Genomic DNA, 21,641 nt, shown 5'->3' with positions numbered 1-21,641 from the left:
TATTAGCGTTACTGAATTGTAAAATGAGGTTTATATGACCTCTACTTGGAAGGTGTGCATGAAAATGAGGTGTCTTGACTGTTCGCACTGACATAATTTTTAAAAATAAAAATTTAACCAAAAATGATTAATTTTAATAAAAATAACTTATATTTTTTCTGTCGAAGAATTAGATATAGGTGAAATACTCCAGCGCTACTTTAAAAAAGAATGCTTAAACTTAGGAGTCGAACATCCAAAAACCCGATACATTTAACCATGTTTCATCACATCAATTATTTAAGGCTACACAAGGCAAAACGTTATTCCTAAAGTCTCTCTGATATCTTAAAGTCATTTAACCATTTAAGTATAATGCCAGGTAGTTAGAACGTAGGTGGCAGTATGTACTCTCCATATTCAGGCTATATATCTCACAAGTCATTGGAATATCTACCATCGTTGAATAGGCGGAATTTGTTATACAAATGGCAATATTATATCTCTGATAATACGCTACAACATTTATACTTTGAAACGCCATCGACATCCTGATCGCGCTACGTAGTTTCCAACACAAATACCTGTTAAATACTCTAGGCACTAAGGCTTGCACATAGTGTTTCGCAGCACATATGAAATAACAAATTGCGAAAGTTAAGACAAATAGAATATATTAGTTAAGTTGGTTCTGTATTAAGAGGCCATTTACGGCAAATAAGGCTAATTTCTGCCATTTCAGCTAGTAAAACTGAAATTGCAATCATAATTTTCAAACATTCAAGCCAAAGGTCATCTTGTACTTGTCTTGCTTTGGCCCGGCCAATATTTCAAAAGGTGGATAGCGAATTCAAAACTTTACTAAACTTACATACAAAAATCGGCCATAATCAGACAACAATGGAGGTGGCATGGATGAAGACTTTAAACAGGTCGGAATAGAAAACAGTTACGCGCCATAGAAGTATACTTAGGAGACTGCCAAAAATAATAGAGTATTAATTAGTTAGAATGTTATTTCGCTGGCTATAAAAAAAATGAATGTTATTTACCATAAAGAACCAGTACTTCCAAGTGTCTTTTCTAATTCTCACAACATCAAATCAATTTCCTAAATACTAATATTTACCAAATTCAGTTGAGGGTAAAAAAAAGGAAATATAGATTATTATTGTTTAGATTACCTAAAAGTAAAAACTGAGTATTTAACCATCACACAGATTAATATTTTAAATAAATTACAATTTAAAAAACAAGGCTCATTGCTCCTTCACAGTAAAACGACGAAAAAACAACAAAAAAACATATAAATAAGAAAAGCAAACTTTAACTCGACATGAAATGGACTGCTTCATCGACGTTTGTCAAAGTTCACCATAAATATTATTACTAATATAAAACCCTCGCTGTTCACTCGGTTTTAACTTCATTTTCTTTGTAGCTGTATTTCTTCTCGAATCAATTCAGCAAGCTTTGCAAAACCCTAGAAGAAGTCCATAAAGTTTTGAAATTTGACCAAAAGAAGAACAAACGTGACTTTTAAATACTTGAACAAGTAAATCTACCACAATACTAATTAATGGGTTTTAAGAAATAATCATATGAAGGAACAATAAATAATAACCAGATATATATAATAGTCAAAACAATGGCGTTCACATAATAAAGCCAATAAACAAAAATAAAAATCATTTTACACCTTATAAGAGCTGATAGTCAAATCTTTGGGGTGAGGATAATTCGATAGTAAGTTTTGAGACTAAGGAGCCTCCACCAAGATCCAACGAAAATTACAAAATACCCAGTTTAAATAGAATGGTTAGAAGGCAAATAATCCGCCCTCACCTCAGGGATGCCAGGCTACATACAGCCTTCACAGAAATAACCCTTTGAGAATGAGTCATAATCATCCACAGTATGGTTTTTAAAACGAAGACTGAATACACATGTTCTCAGTGTGGTTTTTCCTGTGTTGTCCGTAGAGATAGGATTCAATAAATTTTAAACAATTAAATAAGCAATTCTTTATCAGTGTGGTTTTTCCTGTGTTGTCCGTAGAGATAGGATTCAATAAATTTTAGACAATTAAATAAGCAATTCTTTATCAGTGTGGTTTTTCCTGTGTTGTCCGTAGAGATAGGATTCAATAAATTTTAAACAATTAAATAAGCAATTCTTTATCAGTGTGGTTTTTCCTGTGTTGTCCGTAGAGATAGGATTCAATAAATTTTAAACAATTAAATAAGCAATTCTTTATCAGTGTGGTTTTTCCTGTGTTGTCCGTAGAGATAGGATTCAATAAATTTTAAACAATTAAATAAGCAATTCTTTATCAGTGTGGTTTTTCCTGTGTTGTCCGTAGAGATAGGATTGAATAAATTTTAAACAATTAAATAAGCAATTCTTTATCAGTGTGGTTTTTCCTGTGTTGTCCGTAGAGATAGGATTCAATAAATTTTAAACAATTAAATAAGCAATTCTTTATCAGTGTGTTTTTTTTTCGTTTATTGGTGGGAGAGTAGAATATGAAACGCCATGAATATTTTTATCCCTATTTATTTATCTTTATTTGTTATTAGAGGAATCATTCCTTTTTGATAACTTTTTAAATGAAAAAAAACTTCAATAGTTTCTGACAAGACACAAGAAATGTAATACAATAATAAGCCTAGAGAAAATACTAACTAACAAAAAAGAATATAAAAAACTTGATAGTAAAAAAAACTTAAAGGAATAAAAAATGTTACGAGGCATTCTACCAATACGCCCTAATTCTGGCAACTTCATCTATGTCAGTAATATTGTAAAACATGCCATTGCTTTACTGTTGATATAGCTTCTTACTCATATTATCATATAGGGAAATTCTGCATCCTCATAAGAACCTTCTTTCTAGGGGAATGCATTTTGACAGATTAGTGACACATTTTACTGTTAAATTTAATTTTCAATATTTCGGCTGTGAACTAGTGGTATCGGAGAATATAATCGAAACAAAACAAAACACCAAGTACACTCCACGTTGTCAAAGCTTCAGACATTATCGAAGAAATATTATAGAAGATAAGATCAAAGGTGCAAACGTTCCGAGCCCGAAAAAGGGTGTTCTTCCAAAAGGAGAAGGGGGGCACTAAAAATTATATTTTAAAAGTTATACTGTAAAAATGTTTTACTTTATATTACTCTAAGTAAAACAATTTACTCTAAGTGTTTAAAATAAAGATATGTCTGATTCATTCGGCGGTGGACAATCAAGTGAGGTTACACCCTCATTCAAAAACCTTTTTGTAGTCGTATATTAAAGCAAGTACTTCTTTCCCTTTTTGATTCTTCTATCACAAAAAATAGTTTTTTTAAGGTTTATAATCCCTGTCAGGTTTTTTTTCATAATATTTTTCTTCAGTCCAATGATAATATTGTTTATGGTTATACTGCAACAGTAATTATGCTAAATGGTAATATGTAATATTGTTTCCACGTAAGACCAAAATTTTGCTATCGTTCAACAGTTGGAATTTACTTTTATCCATCCATTAGATTGGAAAATACGCTGAAAATAAGTCAAAACGTGTAAGAATCGGACAATTTTCTCACCTTTTAAGCATGTTAGACCATCCAACAAAAAAAAATGTCAAAGTAACGTCATAATTCTGGCTCTGAGTGGATAGATCTGAATGCATTAAAACCAATTATTTTAGTACCTTGTCCTTTCAGTGCAAGTTACGGTTATAGCACTTATTCTGCGTTCCCCAAATTTTCGATTTTTCACCGAACTTCCCCACGAGAAAACGGGGCCCTCAAAATATTCCCTAGAACTAACGTTCGTAAATAAATGAGCGTTAACACGAAACATAAATTGTTAATTTAATATAACGTTAACTTATAAGGAGAATTCAGACACAAATTTCCTTTCTGAGTGAATTGGGTGAACGCAAAAAAATTACGGATAGTATAAGTGCTGAGCTTGTTGCAAAACCTAGGAAACATAGACCTTAACAATGAGATTTTTTTGTCAAATATTGACTATCACTTTTTAACAGCAAAAACACTTACAATATCCATTTTTTCCGGGGTAGCTAAAGAAAAAGCAGCTCTCATGAAAGGCGATGCTTTATTTGGATCCGTCATGAATGCCTGTCCTGGCAGTAAAATAATATCTTTTGGTAAGGCACGTTCCATGATCATAGCTTTTGTGTCTTCAACATGCAGACATTTCATCCAGAGAAACATCCCCCCAGAAGGCATATGCCACTCTACTAAACCTGTAACAAATAAAATTAGTCACCATTTTCTCTCTTTCTTGCTTTTATTGTTGTGAAAAATGAAAACAAACAACAAAGAGAGATAAAACTGAAAAAAAAACCTCAAACAAGACTGTGCGGCCAGAAGAGAGAAAAGAGATGAAAGACTAAAATAATGCGGATATTTCGCCTGCATCTAAACTAGGCGTCCTCAGCACAGGATAAAAAGAAAAAAAAAACTAAACTAGAAACAAATAAAACCACCACCAATAATAATAAATACAATTGTTGCTACTGATCCACGTAGGGAAAAGAAGCTATTCGAGTTACTTCAATGAGAATACCAAAGCAACTGAGGAAAAATTATGAAAATTGAAACTAAGTTAACTATTCTGTTGCGAAATTATCCTCTTGTTAGCCAATATTGAAGCAACTCTTTTTGGTCCAGTAGGTAATCTTGTCCCCTGGTTAATTGTATAACATTTAATTCCCTTATTGACTATTGGTTAATTTTTCAAAAGACAATCATAAATTGGGTCAACATTTGAATTCCCAGTATCTTTATTTATTGAAAGATTAGCAAACATATATATTTTTTAATTTCTATTGCCTCCCTCGCCCACTGAGAAAAACCTCTATCATTAGAAATAGCTGTAGCCTCATCAAATTGTATAAAATGTTCACGATGAAAGAATGTATGTTCAGCCAGAGCCAAAAAAAAGTTTCAGGAGGCTTTCTTAATTGTAGGGTTTTTTCTATTGAGTTGAGATACTCAATAAATCTTACATAAATTGTTGTGAGTTCTACCAATATAAAACTTCCCACAAGAACAAGGAATTTTACACACCCCAAAAACTAAATCTCCCCGGGTTAAAGCCTTCCCACAATTAAGGAAACTATCTAATGGTCTCACTGATTGGAAACAAGTATCAACGTTACGTTTACGCAAAATTCATGAAAGCATCTTCCCCAAAAGTGCAAAATACAAATCGTTTACAGCCATGCGTAAATAAAATCCTAGCCTTTAGAGAGGCAAAAGGGACAATAGCCACAGTCTTGTTTGCGGTAATTTCTGTTTCTTTATGTTTCATTTATTCATCCATAGTAAAAAAAAAGAAAGAAAAAAAGGTAAAGCATACAGCACTGGACTTTGCAGTCGCTAACTGTAATTCTGATCTCCGTTTCACAGCCCTTTAGTCCGGAATACTAATGGCAGGTTGGGACCCAGCCATCCTGCGCTTTCTCACACCCTTCCTCTTTACCCATTCAGAGCTGGGTCGACTCTGTCTGAGCTTATAGTCACGCCACTGATCCAAGTTCCAAACCCCTGTTCCCTGTGCTATTTTTAAATGTCAAAGGATCTATTCACTGTAGTTTCTGCTCGTTTAACGCTTCATTTACAATATGACTTAATTTCTGCTTATTATAGGTTTAAAAATAGGTCAAGAGTAATTCAACTGACCGTTTACTTTTCTATGAATTTTTCTTTAAACATTTTTTAAATTCATGTATGCAAAGGAGAATTTCATAACATATCCATAATAAATGAGAATAATCAAATATAAATATAATTTATCTCGAATAAAAAAAAACTTCAATCAATGATTCATCGTCATCTCTTTCCGTTGTAGGTCTCATTTATTCCTCCATAATACGTAAATATGCCATTTTCTTTATATACAATTAATTTTAATTCATACACTTAAGAATGAATCAAATTATAAAAACAATTTTAGTTTAATTTACAGTCTAATTACTATTAGAACAAAAACTCAGTTCTAGCTGAGAATAAATATATCGGTACCTTCTAGCAATAAACATCTTGTTCACATCTAATTAGTGTCAGGCGACGTTGGATATCGATATATCGGAACAAATGTCGATATCGAAACGTAAATATCGGTATCAAAACGATATTTAGGAGTTTTCAAATATTTTCGGCTTTTCCTGCTATCTATCGGTGAACGTCCAACAGAAGAGATCCAACATAAAAAATTGCTTCGCAAATGATTCGCACTAGACTCATTTCACAAATTGTTTCGCATTGACTCATACATGCTGACACAACACATTTATCTCTATCCACATGTTGGTACAGCCTGTTTTCAAACTCAAACTACGTTAAAGTGGACTCTCATGTTTCTGAGGACCTCCAAAAGGCTTGGCTAGATAAAATGTCTTCTAGGCTGAAAGGCCTTGGTCAGATCACGCCCGTCACTATTGCCCCATACCTCAATTGTGATATAGAAACTGTATATACTCCCTACTCCAAGCTGAGAGTAAAATAACAGGAGACATGGATTTGACCTTGTTTGAATCCGTATCAACAGGTACGGTGTGCCGTGACAGTCCCTGTGATTAAGCCACTGCAGAATCAAGCCAATCTATGGAGATCATATGACGAAGTTCCAGTAGTAAAAACAAGATTTGCCAGCAGTCAAATCTGTCTCACAGGGCTGTATCCACGAATTTTTATTTCGGGAGGTGCTTTGCACAATAATTTTTTCGGGGGAAGGGGTTCACACAAAAAACTTATAAAAAACGCATAGAAAGTTTGTTTATATCCATTTTTGTTATATTTTTACATAGACAAACATTTCGGAGAGGTTCCAACCCCCAAACCCCCCTGGATACAGCCTTGCTGTAACGGCTCTCCAGATTTTTACTAGGGAGCCTTTAGTTCCGAAAAAACTGATCGGCGTTAAGCCATGGAAGTCTCGTAAGATATATCCCAAAAATATCTATGCGAATTTGTCATAGAATTAAGGTCTATGCCCGCCAACAATGTCCCTTCTGAGAATGGATTCAAAGCCCTATCAGTTAAGCAAACAGTTCGTGGTAATGAACTGTAAGCAAGGAGCGACTTGGCTCAATAGCAAGTAAACTAAAACACGAAATTTTGTTAATAATAGATACAAGGGGATTGTTTTTCTTTTTATGCTGATTCTAGATATATTAAATTCATCAAGTTTAATGTACCCATCATAAGCTAAGAGTCTCAGAAAACTCGTATGATTTTAAAGCAAGGGCAAAAACACCCCTGAACAGTCAATGAGTCTTAATGAAAATCGCACCATTAGATTCAGCATATCAATTAACCCTAGGGTTTTTGTTTTGTCCATGATAATTGTATCCAACCAATGGTCCTAGAAGATCGAGGCCTAGTTTGAACGAAAATTAAAAGTTCTAGTTCCCCATTTCTTGACGAAAAACATTGGAAGGCAACTAAGGCCTCCTCCATCTTCCCACGGCCCTTTTTTCCCAACGTCAGCCGACCAAAACTTTGAGATAGCCATTTTGATCAATATAGCTGAAAGGTCAAACATTCATGCCTCTGGGGATGACATGGCCTCCAACAGTCCCTATGGAAAGGGTTTTAAGTTTATGGAATATACCTAGTGTCTACATATATTATTTGTTATTGGGTAGTAAACAGATATTTTTTGGAGGGAGAATTTTCTGTAAAGGGTATTTTCCAAGGGGAGAATTTTCCGTGGAGAGGGAAATTCCTAAGGACGAAAATTCAAAGACAAACACTACACTTTGAGTCCCTATACGAAACTTTTTTTATTTGACTTACGTTCTCTTTGCCATGCAATTTTACTTCTGGAGAAATTCTGTGGAAATTGGCCAGGGAAATTTTCAAAGGGGTTGAGTTGTTTGGGAATTTTTCGTGGGGAGAAACTTCGAAATTTATTTTGTACTGGAAAACTTTCCATTGTGACATTGGGAGGGGAGAATCTCCAGGGAAAATTTCTCACGGGGGGAGGATTTCAGACATGATTTGAAAAACGATTCGAAATTAACACAAGAAAAACAAGTCCTTATGTCAAATAAAAATAGGAGAAAAAGAGTTTCTCTGGCGGAATTGTCCACAAAAAATTTCTGGGAGGAATTTTGACAGGGATGGAATTGCCTGAGGGATCTTACACTAGAAGAATTTTCGTGGGGGCGGATCTCCACCATATACAGAATAATTATGTTCTTACAAGCTTTAGTGTTGTTTCTTACATTCACTTGAAAAAAAAATACAATTTTCTCATTCAACCACAGAGAGACAGAACTAATTATCAGGGGAAAATGTTGCTGATTTTAAATAGCACAAAATAGCCAGTAGTTTTTTTTTGTCCTGAACCCAAGTAATTCCAAATCAGGGTTTTTGTGATATTTTATTCATGTAATCGAAGGTTTTTAATGTTGTAACTGAAGGTTGTAATTGAAGGTTAGTTTGGGAAAAAGTACAAAATACTGTTTAATGACATTCTTTGTTATTCAACTTTAGCAAAAACAAAATTTGACCTATCGGTACATCGATTATCGAATATCAAAAGTAAAATTATCGATATATCGGTGCATCGTTAAATCAAATTATCGCCCCACATTTTGTAAAGTTTTCTACTCTTTTTTCACGTCTAATTTATTCAAAGTTTGGGAAAATTGTGCAAAATACTGTTTAATTACATTCTTTGATATTCAACTTTGGCAAAACCAAAAGTTAATCTGAGCAAACAACTGATCGGAAATATCGAAATCGAAATATCGATTATCGGATATGAAAAGTAAAAATATCGATATATCGGTGTATCTTTAAATCACATTCTCACCCCACACTACACCTAATCAATTTCTCTTATCAGCGCAATTTAACTTGTAAAGTTTTCTACTCTTTTTTCACGTCTAATTCTTTTCTACACCAAATCTCTAGTTATTTTTCGATTAACCTCCACTCCTTGATTTACGCCCTTTATCTTTTCTAGACTGCTCATATTGCTTTTTCTTTTAAATTTATTTCAGATTCTCAGTGAACACAAGATCTACTTCAAACATATATATTAGCTATTGAGTAAAAAAAAAAGAGGATACGGCATTAGACTTTACAGTCCGTACCGGCGGTGCTGATCTCCGTTTCTTGGCCCTTCAGCCAGGAAGTGCAATGGGGGGTTGGGGGCTAGCCATCCTGTGCTTTCGCACACCCTTTCTGTTTACCTTCCCCAGATTCCTCCAGGTACCCATTTAGAGCTGGGTCGACTCTGGCTAAGCTTACAGAGTCACACCACTGACCCCCGTCCCAAACCGAAGAATTGGGTACACTGGGATTCGAACCCGCGTCCTCTCAGACAAAGGATCCCGAATCCAGCGCACCAACCCACTTGGCCAGGACGGCTCTAATTTGATTGAGTTGAGTAGTCTAATTAATTGAGTAGTATAATTAAAAAGAAACTAAAAAAACAATTTTTTGACTTATAATTCAAATAGTTAATCGTTTAATAATTAAATTAATAATGTAATAATATACAATAATTATATATTTATTTATATGTTAATAGTCTAAATAAAGCCTGCTTAAGAAGATTTTCTTATCTATTTGTGTTTAGCTATTGTGTAGTATAGTTAAAAAAAAAAAATACATTAGTTTTGGTGCGAAATAGTATGTCTTCCTTAAACAGCCTAAAGTTTCCTCTTTGAAACCATATCTTATTTACACAAGTAAATCTTCCGACGTTTTTTGCGAGCGGAATTTTGTTTAGACTGGTATAGTTAGGATCAACAACGTTTCAACTTAAAAGTGCATAAATGATGTATTCTAGTCATGAGTTTGGTTTGGCAGCTTTTTAAGATTATTTCCATAGACGACCAGCTAAAATGGGCATTAATATTAAGACGAATTTTTTCCTGGCAAGCTAAAATTACATTTCATTGCAAATAGTTATTAGTGTAAATAAGTTGCTTCAGCTATTTGGCTCCCTTTGGAGCGGGTCTAGTTTTTACTGAGTGATCACACCAAATTTGCATAAATGGCTAAAGTCTCTCCCACTCTCTCTTTTTTTAGTTAGAGGAGGAGTTAGAGATGTTAGAGATGGAGGAGGAGCGTGCGTAGCTGTGTTGGCCTCAGGTGACTCGGTGCTGCGGCATGTTGTTAGTAGTAGTAGTAGTAGAACCTATGAATTAAAAATCAAGTTCCGATGAATCAGCCTTAGCAAGCACGAGGGGGAGGAATTCTATTTTTAGGGAATGCTCAATGACGAAGAATTAAAATTTATTAGATAGTTTTGTAAGAGGAAATTTATTACCACTTGGTGGTAAGAGAAACTCTTGGGAAGGGCGAGATTAAAGGTGGATCCTCATTTTTGTCCAAAGCACGGAAGTGGGAATGTTGTAAGTTACTTCAACTGTGTAGCTCCATTTGGAATGGGTGTAGTTTTTACTGAGTGATCAGAACAAATTTGCATAAATCGCTAAAGTCTCTCCCACACTCTCTGTTAGCACTCAAATAGTATATACATAGATTTGTGAATATATTCCCACATTATGACTTCGCGAATATATCTAATCTATGTTTGATTACCTTTCAAATTATGTATTACTTTCCGAATTACCCATTAAAAGGCAAATGCATACCTTTCAGATGCTTCTCGGCAGCTGCTGCCATATGGTCCCTTTGTTTTTCGTAAAACGTAGACACCTTAGAGGAATGGCTCAAAAATCCATCTATTTTCCATCTGTCAAACAGTTGAGAAACAAGGACCTGAAAATCAAATCTTCAATATTGATTTTAAGCAATTAATGTATTTAGTCTTTTAAATCTTTAATTTTAATTTCAGCAATTCTAAGACAACAATTAAGACTCGCCCTCCACTGGCTTGAGATTTCCTCTTTTTAAAATATCAGTCATGGGCTACAGAATCGAAGTTCAAAAATATACATGCTGGGGTGCTTGGAAGCATACGGGTAAGGTTTCCAAATAATACTGGCTTAACTTTGGTGATAAAAATGGATGCCTCGCAATTTGAAGACGTTTCGTGCGGCACACGTCCATCATATGTAAAAGGTGAAACTGACGAAACGTATATGGCAGAACAGAGCCAACTAAAAGTACATATTTTTGTAGCCTGAGTTTTACGCGGAACTTCTCAGATTTTACCGAATCTCCTTACAATAGACAAACCCATCAAGACGGGACTAAATATTTTTTGTTTTTTATTGCCAAGCCATCGTTCTACTGTATCATTTTAAGATACAGAATATTCTGCTCACATTTCTCAAGAAGGCTCTACCGGATGTTCCTTTGGAACCAGCGAAGCACTTGGGGCTTAACTACCACATTATTTGTCTTGAGTCACTTTTTCTATCTTCCCATACTGGACTTCTAAAGCAAGTCTGGGCTGATCAGCAGCTTCAGGAACAAATAAAGTTTCATTAAGAAAGAAGGCATCAGCTAAAACGTAATGACAAAAATCAGAGAAGAAAAAACTTTGCCTTAATTCACCTATGACATAATTTACGGCATATTCAAGTAGTTCTGAGCCTGTTGTATATCCTTATGGGACATAAATTTCGATAGTTTCAAGCTTTTGAAAGCTGAGACTATTAAGAAATAGTTGAAATCATGTCGACTTTTTATCGTTTTTCGACGACAGGTAAAGACGTTGTTCTTCCGTCGAAAAACCGTCGACAGAAAAATCGTAAATTCAAGCCACAAATTCAAAATGGAACGCGAACTGATGACGTTTGTTTTCAAAAACAAAATAGGTTTGTTTGTGTTTCAAAATGGTAAGGAACATTAGAATCAACTAACTAAATACAAGCCGACAACTGAAAAAAAACTGATTAAGGTTGAATGAGATCATGTTAAACCTGACAACTGGATCACGCTGAGAAATATAATTATGAATAAAATTTATACAGCTTAATAGACTTGAATTCAGAACTTTTCCATTTCCCCAAAGCATATTAGTAAAAACCAAGTGACAACCTGTTCAAAACTACCGCCAAAAGATATGTTCGATGTGCTATTCCAATCAACATACAAAGGCACAAGTCAGAAACGGAAGGGCAAAATGTCAATATGATGTCGATTGCCTGTCGACTTTGCTAAATCAAACGAGGCTCAAGTTGATTAGGTTACGCACTGTGAACATTCGAGGCTCATGTGAAATCTACAGACTTTTTAGCAAAAATCATAAACACCCCAAGCAACCCGACCAAAAGGAGCGAGGTCTAAAATTAAGGAAGAAATGGTTCACTGCTCTGTTAAAGTTCCCAAAAATAAAGAATAAATAAAACACCAAAAAGGTTACAGACATATTTTCATAAAGGTATTTTTTTTATTAAAACATTAGCGACCAAATAAAATGCTTGATTAAAAAACAGAAAGTACAATTACAGGCATAAATTTAAGGCACTATGTTTTCTTGACGCTAGATGGGACTAATAGGAATCAAACAAACAGCTTCATTGTTTGCTAGTTTTTTTGTTCTTTCCGTTTTGCAAAATTTTTGGCAAACATAACCTTTAGTGTCGTTTTGGTTTGTTTGTTTCCCTAATTTTTTCGTTTTTTCTCCACATTGTGTCACATGAAATCAACTAAAGCTATAGCAAGATTTAAACGTTGAGTCATAAAATCATGGCAATAACATTTCTAGAAAGTTTCTATGATTACTTCAAATTTAAGGTTCCTCAGTTTATTTTAAGGTTAAAGTTTCAAGTCTAATCAGGTTCCTTTGCTACCACACCAAGACTAACACAATATTTTATATATTTCAAAGTATATATAAAATGTATTTGATTTATGTATTTTCCAATTCATAAATATATTCTAAAATATATATTAGAATTTCAAAAACAGCAGCAACCAAATATTATGTAGTTTTGAAAACAGGATTTCATCGTATCTAAAGCTGAACTGCCGATTCATAACAAAATTACGAAAAAAAAGGAGTTCAGACCAGTAGAATTCACAGAAAGGATATATAACATGGATATTTCGCCTATAGAATTCACTGGATATCTTCTGTGTAAACAAGAATGGATATGTAAAAACAATAGAAAAAAAGGAAAAAATAAGAATAAATGATAAGGAAAAAAACAAAAAAAAAGCTGACTTGAAGGAGAAAATAAAATCAAGGATATTAAACCAAAAACCCCAGAGAAACTAAAAGAAAGTTGAAACTAACAGCAAAATCAAGATTAAAAATCTGATTATACAATTAATTTCGAAACTTTTGTGCCGGAGCGGCGCTTTGTTCGGAAACAACAAAAACAAGAAGAACAATAGGGAATTTTTTAAGACAGTGGGAAACAAATTAGAATGAATATTTCGGCCCTATGTCCAAGGGCCGTCCTCGGCAATACAAGTAAGAAAAAACAACTTACAAGAGGATAAAATCAATAAAACTAAAATGAACAGTTTTCAAAGCAGACCCAGCATCCTTACCTCAGCAAAGTTCAACAAGGACTGATAAATAAATTGTTATGAAACGAGGCAATTCATTGAAATGAAAGAAAATGATTGAAAAACAGGTTTTTAATGCCAGTCTAGCTTTTTTCGCTGCTGATCTAATAGCTCTATTTGTGGCAGGTTCTGTGTTAATATCGATTGGTTTTTTATAATATTTCGTAAGGTCATTTTTAATAAAAATTTGTGTATAAAGCATTCAGTGAATATTCTCCTAAATCCCTATTAAAGGAAATATTATTATTAATCTTAAGTCGGATTTCAATTGCTCCTCGAACTACTTCGAGAAGCAATTGAATAGTTGGCAATTGACTACTTCAAGAAGCAATGGAATAGTTGGCAATTAAAAACTTCAAGAAGCAATGGAATAGTTGGAAATTGACTACTTCAAGAAGCAATGGAATAGTTGGCAATTGACTACTTCAAGAAGCAATGGAATAGTTGGCAATTGACTACTTCAAGAAGCAATGGAATAGTTGGCAATTGACTACTTCAAGAAGCAATGGAATAGTTGGCAATTGACTACTTCAAGAAGCAATGGAAGGCATGGCAACCATGCCTCAACTATTCACCATTCCTCACATTTTCCATGCATAGCATAAGCTCAACCGTAGCTATATATTCATGTCACCAGGATCTTAATACATAAAATGTTCAAGCTTTGCTCCACTCATGGGGATTTTTAATGCTTTTTCTAAATTGCTGCCAGATCATAACAGCTACTACTTACAACTCAATGCAGCACAAAGCTACCTAAGGACAGCAGAGCGCAGAGCCGCGTTAGTTTCTCAGTCTGAAAATAGCGAAGGTTACTTTTGAATATAATGCCCGTCTAGTTTTTTTTTTTACCAGATATTGGTGGAAATTTAACCACAAGCTGCGCAAAAATAAAACTGCACCCAAGCCAATGAAATTCAGCCAATTGCCTTGATCAGGGGTGCCACCCGGTAAAAAATTATAATAGATTTTTGTGATTTCTAAGTGAGTTTCTTGAATAATCTAGTGATTTATATGCTGATTTAGTGATTTTTATTTAGGCAATGTAAACAAATTACCAGAAATAGTGATAAATCACTAGGGGTGGCAGTCCTGGGATTGCTTCATCACTAACACTAATACACAGCGGTATAGAAGAAACAAATGGGCAGCAACGTGGCAGCATATCCTCAATAACTAGGAAATGAAACAAAATATTTTTATACAATGTTAAATCAAAAAGCCATATCAGAATTTTAAATCAATTACAAATAAAACAGAATTAGATAACTTCAAAGACCACACTGCCTTTCCATGACGAAAGTAAAACAGCTCAAAATAGGGATGAAACCTTTTAATTGACAGTGAACAGATATAAAAATTTTCAACTGGATATTTCGAATACATATAGTGTTCACCATCAGCAGTAAAACTCCTTTTTACTGCTGATGCTCCAAAAGTTTTACTGCTGATGATGAACACTGTATATGTGTTCGAAATATCCAGTTAAAAAAATTTTCATCTGTTGATCTGTTCACTGTCAATTAAAAGGTTTCATCCCTATTTTGAACTGTTCTAAAACAGAATTAGCCTTTATTGTGTCGGAAATTATGCCTGATCGATCCAAAGTTTACCTGAGGGCTGGCTACTCCTGGGACTTGGCCTCAAGTAACCTCAGGTGCATAGTTTCCAGAGTTTTCGAGCGCGGTTTCTTCCTCTGTGCTATAATTGATATATAAAAATAACTCTTATTCTATTAAATTAATCTTATTCTTTAAATTAAGAAAAAAAGAGTAAGACTACCTGTGAGAGTGTAGAGGCATGAAGAACAGAAACTTGCATATGAAGATTTATTCTCTCGACTAGTTCTTTTGGTCCGGTAACAAAACCCAGTCTCAAGCCAGAACTTAAAATCTTGGAGAAAGAGTCAAACCTTAAAACTCTACCATCAGTATCCAAAGACAAAAAACTTGGAGATTTTTCCTATTAATAAGAAAATTATATTAGCAATGATGGTCAAAGTTATACAAATAAAGATCTCTTTAGAACATAAGAAAATAACGAAAGCATCGTTTTTGTTTATAATCCTATGAAAGGGAAATAGGAAACTGAACAGAAACTGTAGCGCTGCTTTCTCGTAGTACGACTAGTGAACAAAACAAATAAATAACATACGCTACATAGCGACATCTACTTTTTTAGGGGTCGGTTGGATATTTAGGGATAAAATAGGTAACCTATCTGTATTTCTAAAACTAAGATAGAAAAGTTGGATATTCCATTTAAATTGTCCCCATTATGAACAGCTGGACCTTAAGGTACTATTTAAATCTTCATTCAGGCATCCAAGGTAACGTTTTTGAAAACTAGATTTTCAAATGTTTTATCTGAAACATTATGACTGCAATATCTAAGCCTATGAGAAACATAAAGAAGCTACATTTTGACTCCCAACTAGTACAACTGTTTTAAATAAAATTTGAAAAGCAGAACATCTGCAGCAAAAGCGAGAGTCAAAAACGAAAAGCCGAAGACAGCATAATGATTTTCAGAGGAAAAACTACGAGGCAGTGATTTTTTTTTTCAAAGACCAGTTTGAATTTCGGAAATAATAATCTGGGATAGAAAAGTCCAATTCTTCCAACGAAATGTTGGTAATTAAAATGTTTTGGGTCTCAACGTAGATTTTAAAACTATCTTCATGTAGTCTAGGTAGTTTTAGAAAAAGCCATATTTCCACAAAAAACGGTTTGTGCATTATTTATAACGCTTATTGCGCCCCTGTGCTTTTGTTTTTATCAGGCATGGCTCATCTGTTTCGTAAGAAAGATCGACATACTCTACGTACGGCTTATTTCAGATATTGCAAATTCCTCCTCCGGCTTCCTAGATGGCACAAAACAAAAAAATAACTGCTCGATTTGGTTTAATAGATGTGCCTTCTCGGATTCGGTCCTCCAGTGATGATTTATGTAAAAAGACTATCAACTTTATTCATGTTTATGACCCCCTGCAGCCTTTTTTCCATATTGATACTGGTTAATTAGTCCATATTGTCATTTGTTAGTTTGAACTTTTTCTTCGCTGTTTATCGTTTTTATTTTTGTTTATTTATAATACTCCGTGTTTTTTATACTTTTACGGGTAATAAAGTTCATTCATTCATATCTGGCAAAAAAAAATATTGTCTGATATAAACCACAATATTTAGGCCTAGACTAAAGAAAATAGAATTGAAGGTAGAAGGTACTGCTTTCATATCCAATACTGCTACCGGTATAGAGGTACGGATCGTTGGTATTTTCAACTGTTACGTCTCCAAGTAGATTCAAAAACTATTTATAGGTATTATAGACAGTGTTTTTCAAGGCTAGATTTGTCGATTTTATGTAGCCCCAGAAAAAATCTGTACGCAATAATGCCTGCAATAATTAAGCAGAAACCAAAGAAAATATTAGACCAAATAGAGAAGCAGTTTTGCTACCAACTACTGCAATTGCTTCTAGCACAGAGTATTATTTTCAAAGGTTTAAAAAGCTCATTCAAGGCACAAAACGCAAAGGCACATTGACTCAACCTCCAGACACCCCTCCCCCAAACAAGAGCATCAACAGTCAATAATCAAATGGTACCATCTCGAGCGCCATACTTTTAGACAGGGTATATCTATCTCAACAGCTCTATACGCTAACTTCCGCCAGACTGGCTTGGGGGGAAAAAAGTCGCCGCTCAACCTTCAGAGGAAAGTCACCCACCACTCTTCAGCCATGAGAAAAAAAGCCATTGATCCTCAGAACTAATGCTAGCCAGAGAGCTTCTTTATCCCACCTCATATCGCTCCTCAATAGATCTTTTCCTGGGGCTAAGATCAGCACTTATCAAAACGTCCAGGGGGACCGATTTTGGCAGCCATAACCAGTTTCAGTCCATGCAATCTTATCAGCCTATTCCACAAAATGCCTTACCTCAAGATCAGACACTGGGCGGGAGAGTAACTCAAGTAAGGAGTAGTTAGCCCTGTTTGTGCCTATTACTCTCAGGAGCACCACGAGACGGTTGTCACCACTTTGCTCTAATACAGAGCAAGTGCAGGCACAACTTTCTAACCGCTAAATTTTTCGGCGGATTTTTCCCCGAGCTACATTTCCAAGTTTTTTTTGGCTTTATTTCAGAAAAAAATATCTTTAGTATATGAAAGGGCAGATATTTGGAATAAAGTAAGTTCAAGACCGGAAGATTCAAATTATGACAATGAGTTGCTCACAATAGCCTACTGGGGAAGTCTTTGGACGTAACTTAGACGTTGCAGATTTGTAGAACTATACTATCAGTATTCCTTCTAGGTAGATTTTCACAGGAAATCCCTTGTTTTTTTTTAATCCCTTTCAGGAATTTTCTAGAATGAGTTAGGAGAATTTCCTTTTCTATCAGACATACAATGAAGAATTCACATAGGGACATCACTTGATCATTTAAACACAACTTCCCCGTCTTCTCTCAAAATACAGCTTAAGACTTACCTCTCCAAACTGGAGAAAATAATAAGGATCATCCTCCAAAATCAACAAATCGTACTTTTGTGCTAATTTATAAATTTCATATCGTCTTGGCGTTGATATAGACGTCCCTGTTGGATTTGCTCCATTCGGATTTAAGTACAATATCTGCAATTAAAAGCATATTATATTAATATCAAAAGACCCTAATATGCCCAGTTCTAATCTCGATAGGGTGTTGCTGATAACTTTTGTTCTATAAAAGTCCCCCCTTCACCGTTTGTCCAACATAATATGAACAGTTTTAGAACCTTTATAACTTATACGGTCTAAATAACGACGAAGACCACACTGCCTTTTCATCAAACAAAAAGTAAAGGAAATAGTGCAATGAGAAACTTTTTTTTACGACAGTTAATAACAGATGAAAACTAAATGAATATCTTGACTATATAGCTAATAATAGCAGATTTGTAGAACTTTGAAGAAATTTTACTTACGATACTAGCGAGGAATCAAGAAATAAAACCAACAATAAAAGAGTCCTAGCTTCATTAAACTAAATAAGTTCAGCCGAGACTAAAAAAGCAATTTTTGTAGATCAAGCAACATTAGAAAACAGCTTTCAATACAATTTTTGCTTTCCTAGCAGCCAAGCTTGAATTATAGAAACAAGTTGATTGTATCTGTTATCAGTTTTGTCTTATAATATATTATATTAATTTTACTAAATCACTTTGTGTTTAGTACATTGGGTGCGTATACTCTGAAGTCTAAAATTAAAGAAGTTTCTCTAAATTGTCACGGGTTGCAATACATACCAATTGCAGCGGTCATGTTTGATATACCCTTCTTTTACGATATATTGGGGTTTTACCCTTAAAAGAGACAAGGGAATTTATGACTTTTATAGTAACTGAAATAAAAGCAGACACATTAATTTGTGCTCCGACCTTGTTTAATTTTGTTATAGCTTTTGATATGTAAGGACAGTAAATTATATTTGATGGTTTATAAGAAATACACACAGCCTAACCGTCGTTTAGCCCCACCCTATTAGACTAAGCCCCCGTTCAAATCAAAGTGATTCAGCCCAACTCTCCTTAAGTCAAAGATACACCTATAAAATGTAATTCATCCCGTTCACTAATTAATTACCATCTAAGTGTTTTCTGTTTATGCTGCTTTAATACAAAACTATTCTTCCTCCTGCCCTAGGGAATAAATTAATTTATCCCCCAATTTTATGCATTTGAAATTAGCAAAGTTTTTATAAGATAAGATATTCAATTATAAGATAAGAAATTTAATTTCAAAAAATGACTATCATAAGCCCCGAAGGACCGAATTCGTATTTCGGATTCATAAAACCATAAAAATAAAAAAATCATAAAAATAGCACAACGACTAAAACACTGGCTAAACGATATCAAAAACAACGAATATCAGAAAGGCAAAGCCATTCATCAGTAAAAAAAAGCGGCAAAATGTCAGAAAGTTAAAAAGGTAAAAACTAAAACAAAACTAAAAAAGAGTGAGATGAAATTAGCGTTGTAAAGGTTTAAAAGAGAACACATAAACAAAGGGGAGGGAACAAAAGAATTAAACAACCATAAAACTTGGGTATCACCAGTACCTCAAAAAAAGAAAGAAAACTAGCGGTTTATTTTATCAGTAATAAAGGGGACAAAGTTTTTTTTTCATACCTGGAGTTAAAGCAACGGATAGGGAACGGGTTCAGAAACAGTACGTGGCAGGCGGTGTCAGGATTGAGAGTTTTTTGGGGGGAAAATGTTTTCCGCACGAAGGTTTATTATTGCATTTTTCGCAAAATGGAGGCACAACTTTCCTCTCCTGTGCTCGAGAGTTTCCAGCTTGGCCTTTTTTAGAAGGAGCGAGTATGGTACCTTAGCTTCTTTAAAAATTATTCTCAGGGCTCTTTTTTGAATTGATAAAATTTTTTCTGATTCATCACGGGAGATGCCAGGATGCCAAACTGGACATGCATATTCAAGACGCGGGCGGACAAAGGAAGTACAGATCCGTAAAGAATGGGATGGAGGACGTTAAATTTATTCAAGAGCTTAAGGAAAGACATGGACACATTAGCTTTATGGACAATACCTTAACGTGGATATCCCACTTTAAATTAGAGGAAATTGTAAACCCAAGTAATTTAAAGGAAGACACAGAAATATCAGGGGGATAGGGCTGAGGAAAAGGGGTGAGGTTCTAAGGAAACATTTTGGCATCATCATAGTTTAGAGTGGTTTACTATCATGTCCAACACCGCAACGGCATCTGCAATATCGTTGAGGATACTCATGGGGTTGCTTACCAAGTCAAAATCATGCCACGGGCTCAAACACATTAGAATTTCATGTTTGCAGCAATGGGGTTGAATGGGGTTGAGTTGCGCGAGGGTTGAATCGCAAGGCTGTTGAGTAGAACGGGGATTGGGTTGCATGGGAGTTGAATTAAATGGAGGTTGATTTAAACGGAGTCAAGTTATCAATTTGTTTGGTAGTCAATTTTTTTCAGTGGGATTCCAATGATTAACAGACATAAGTTTTAAGTCGATAAAAAAAACCTTTTCATTCCATTTTTTCCAGGTGAGGGAATCCTGCCTTCAGCCTAATTTTTTGTGTATCCCAACCTGGAATTGTTGTGTTTGCATTAGGATCTCCCTCGCCTACAAATTTATAGGCGTAAGTTTTAAATGACTCGAAAAAAAAATTTCTTTGGCCCTTTTTTGGGCACCATTTCGTGGGAACCAAAATTTTTTGTTTATATTTCTCTTATGGATTAAAGTCTTCTTTACCTAAGTATTTAAGGATATAGGTTTTTAGCGAATCAGAAAAAATCTGCCTTTTTCGGACTACTTTTTTTCGTGGGGGGGGGGGTAGTCTCCGGTGCCCACTTTTTTTTAAACACTATTCTTTCCTTGGCTTTGGGACTTACTGCTACAAGTTGCAAACTAAGTGACAAACAGCTTTTTGGCTCATTTCCGAGCACCTTAGTCCACCTTTTTCCTAACAAAAATATGGGATTTACTTGGCCCAGAGAAAGTTTCAAGCAAATCGGACAACTAAGGCAAATTGAACCCCTTTTCCACTGCAAAACATGTCTGCCGCTGGGTCTGCACGGGCCTTGTTATCCCAGAGGAATATTTATTAGATCTTTCGACTTTTTCAAGAGAAGTGTGAAACTTTTGTCGGATGCCCCAAGGGAGGTGACAGGGTGTCCAGGGGCAAAAACGGCAGGGAAAGAGGGCTGATTGTCCTTCAATCACTTTTACCCCTTAAAAGGGGCACTGGAATTTCTAATTTTCAATTGAACAAAACCCCTCAGAAGTTCCTACGACCAGGAAAAAATTAAATTAAAAGTAATGCATGGAAGGCACTTCGTTCCTTAATACTTCAGCAAAAGGGCGTTAACTCAGACACAAAGATGTTTTTCCAAGGACATCCGCATAGATTTTTCCAGGTGGAGGGGAGAGGCTGGAATAATTTTTCTGGAGAGCAAGGAGGTCGACAGCTCGGGAAAAATATTACGGCCAGAAAATCCTTTTAATTTTTTTCGTTTATTGCATGATTTTGGCATATTTGAATTTGCCTCGTCTTACAGAGGCTTTCAGTTACTCTTGTGCACTTTTCATTTACTTTATTACAAATTTGCCAAGAAAATGGAGTTACTTGATTGACACAAATACAC

The 21,641-nt window shown here is 34.8% G+C and overlaps 1 protein-coding gene across 1 annotated transcript in view; it reads right to left on the bottom strand.

The window, feature by feature from the left end:
- Positions 1–1,183: 1,183 nt before the first annotated feature.
- Positions 1,184–21,641, bottom strand: part of LOC136025276 (kynurenine/alpha-aminoadipate aminotransferase, mitochondrial-like) — a 47,405-nt gene continuing 26,947 nt past the window's right edge. Inside the window, exons 6-10 of the mRNA XM_065701156.1 lie at positions 17,952–18,095; positions 15,235–15,414; positions 10,620–10,746; positions 4,033–4,241; positions 1,184–1,462 (exon numbers count right to left, since the gene is read on the bottom strand). Coding sequence (XP_065557228.1) covers positions 1,406–1,462; positions 4,033–4,241; positions 10,620–10,746; positions 15,235–15,414; positions 17,952–18,095 — 717 coding nt within the window. The 3' untranslated portion in view covers positions 1,184–1,405. The remainder of the gene's footprint in view (positions 1,463–4,032; positions 4,242–10,619; positions 10,747–15,234; positions 15,415–17,951; positions 18,096–21,641) is intronic.

The sequence above is a fragment of the Artemia franciscana genome, chromosome 3, assembly GCF_032884065.1.
Source record: "Artemia franciscana chromosome 3, ASM3288406v1, whole genome shotgun sequence".
NCBI lineage: Eukaryota > Metazoa > Arthropoda > Branchiopoda > Anostraca > Artemiidae > Artemia > Artemia franciscana.
This window is presented reverse-complemented; position numbering and strand designations above follow the sequence as displayed.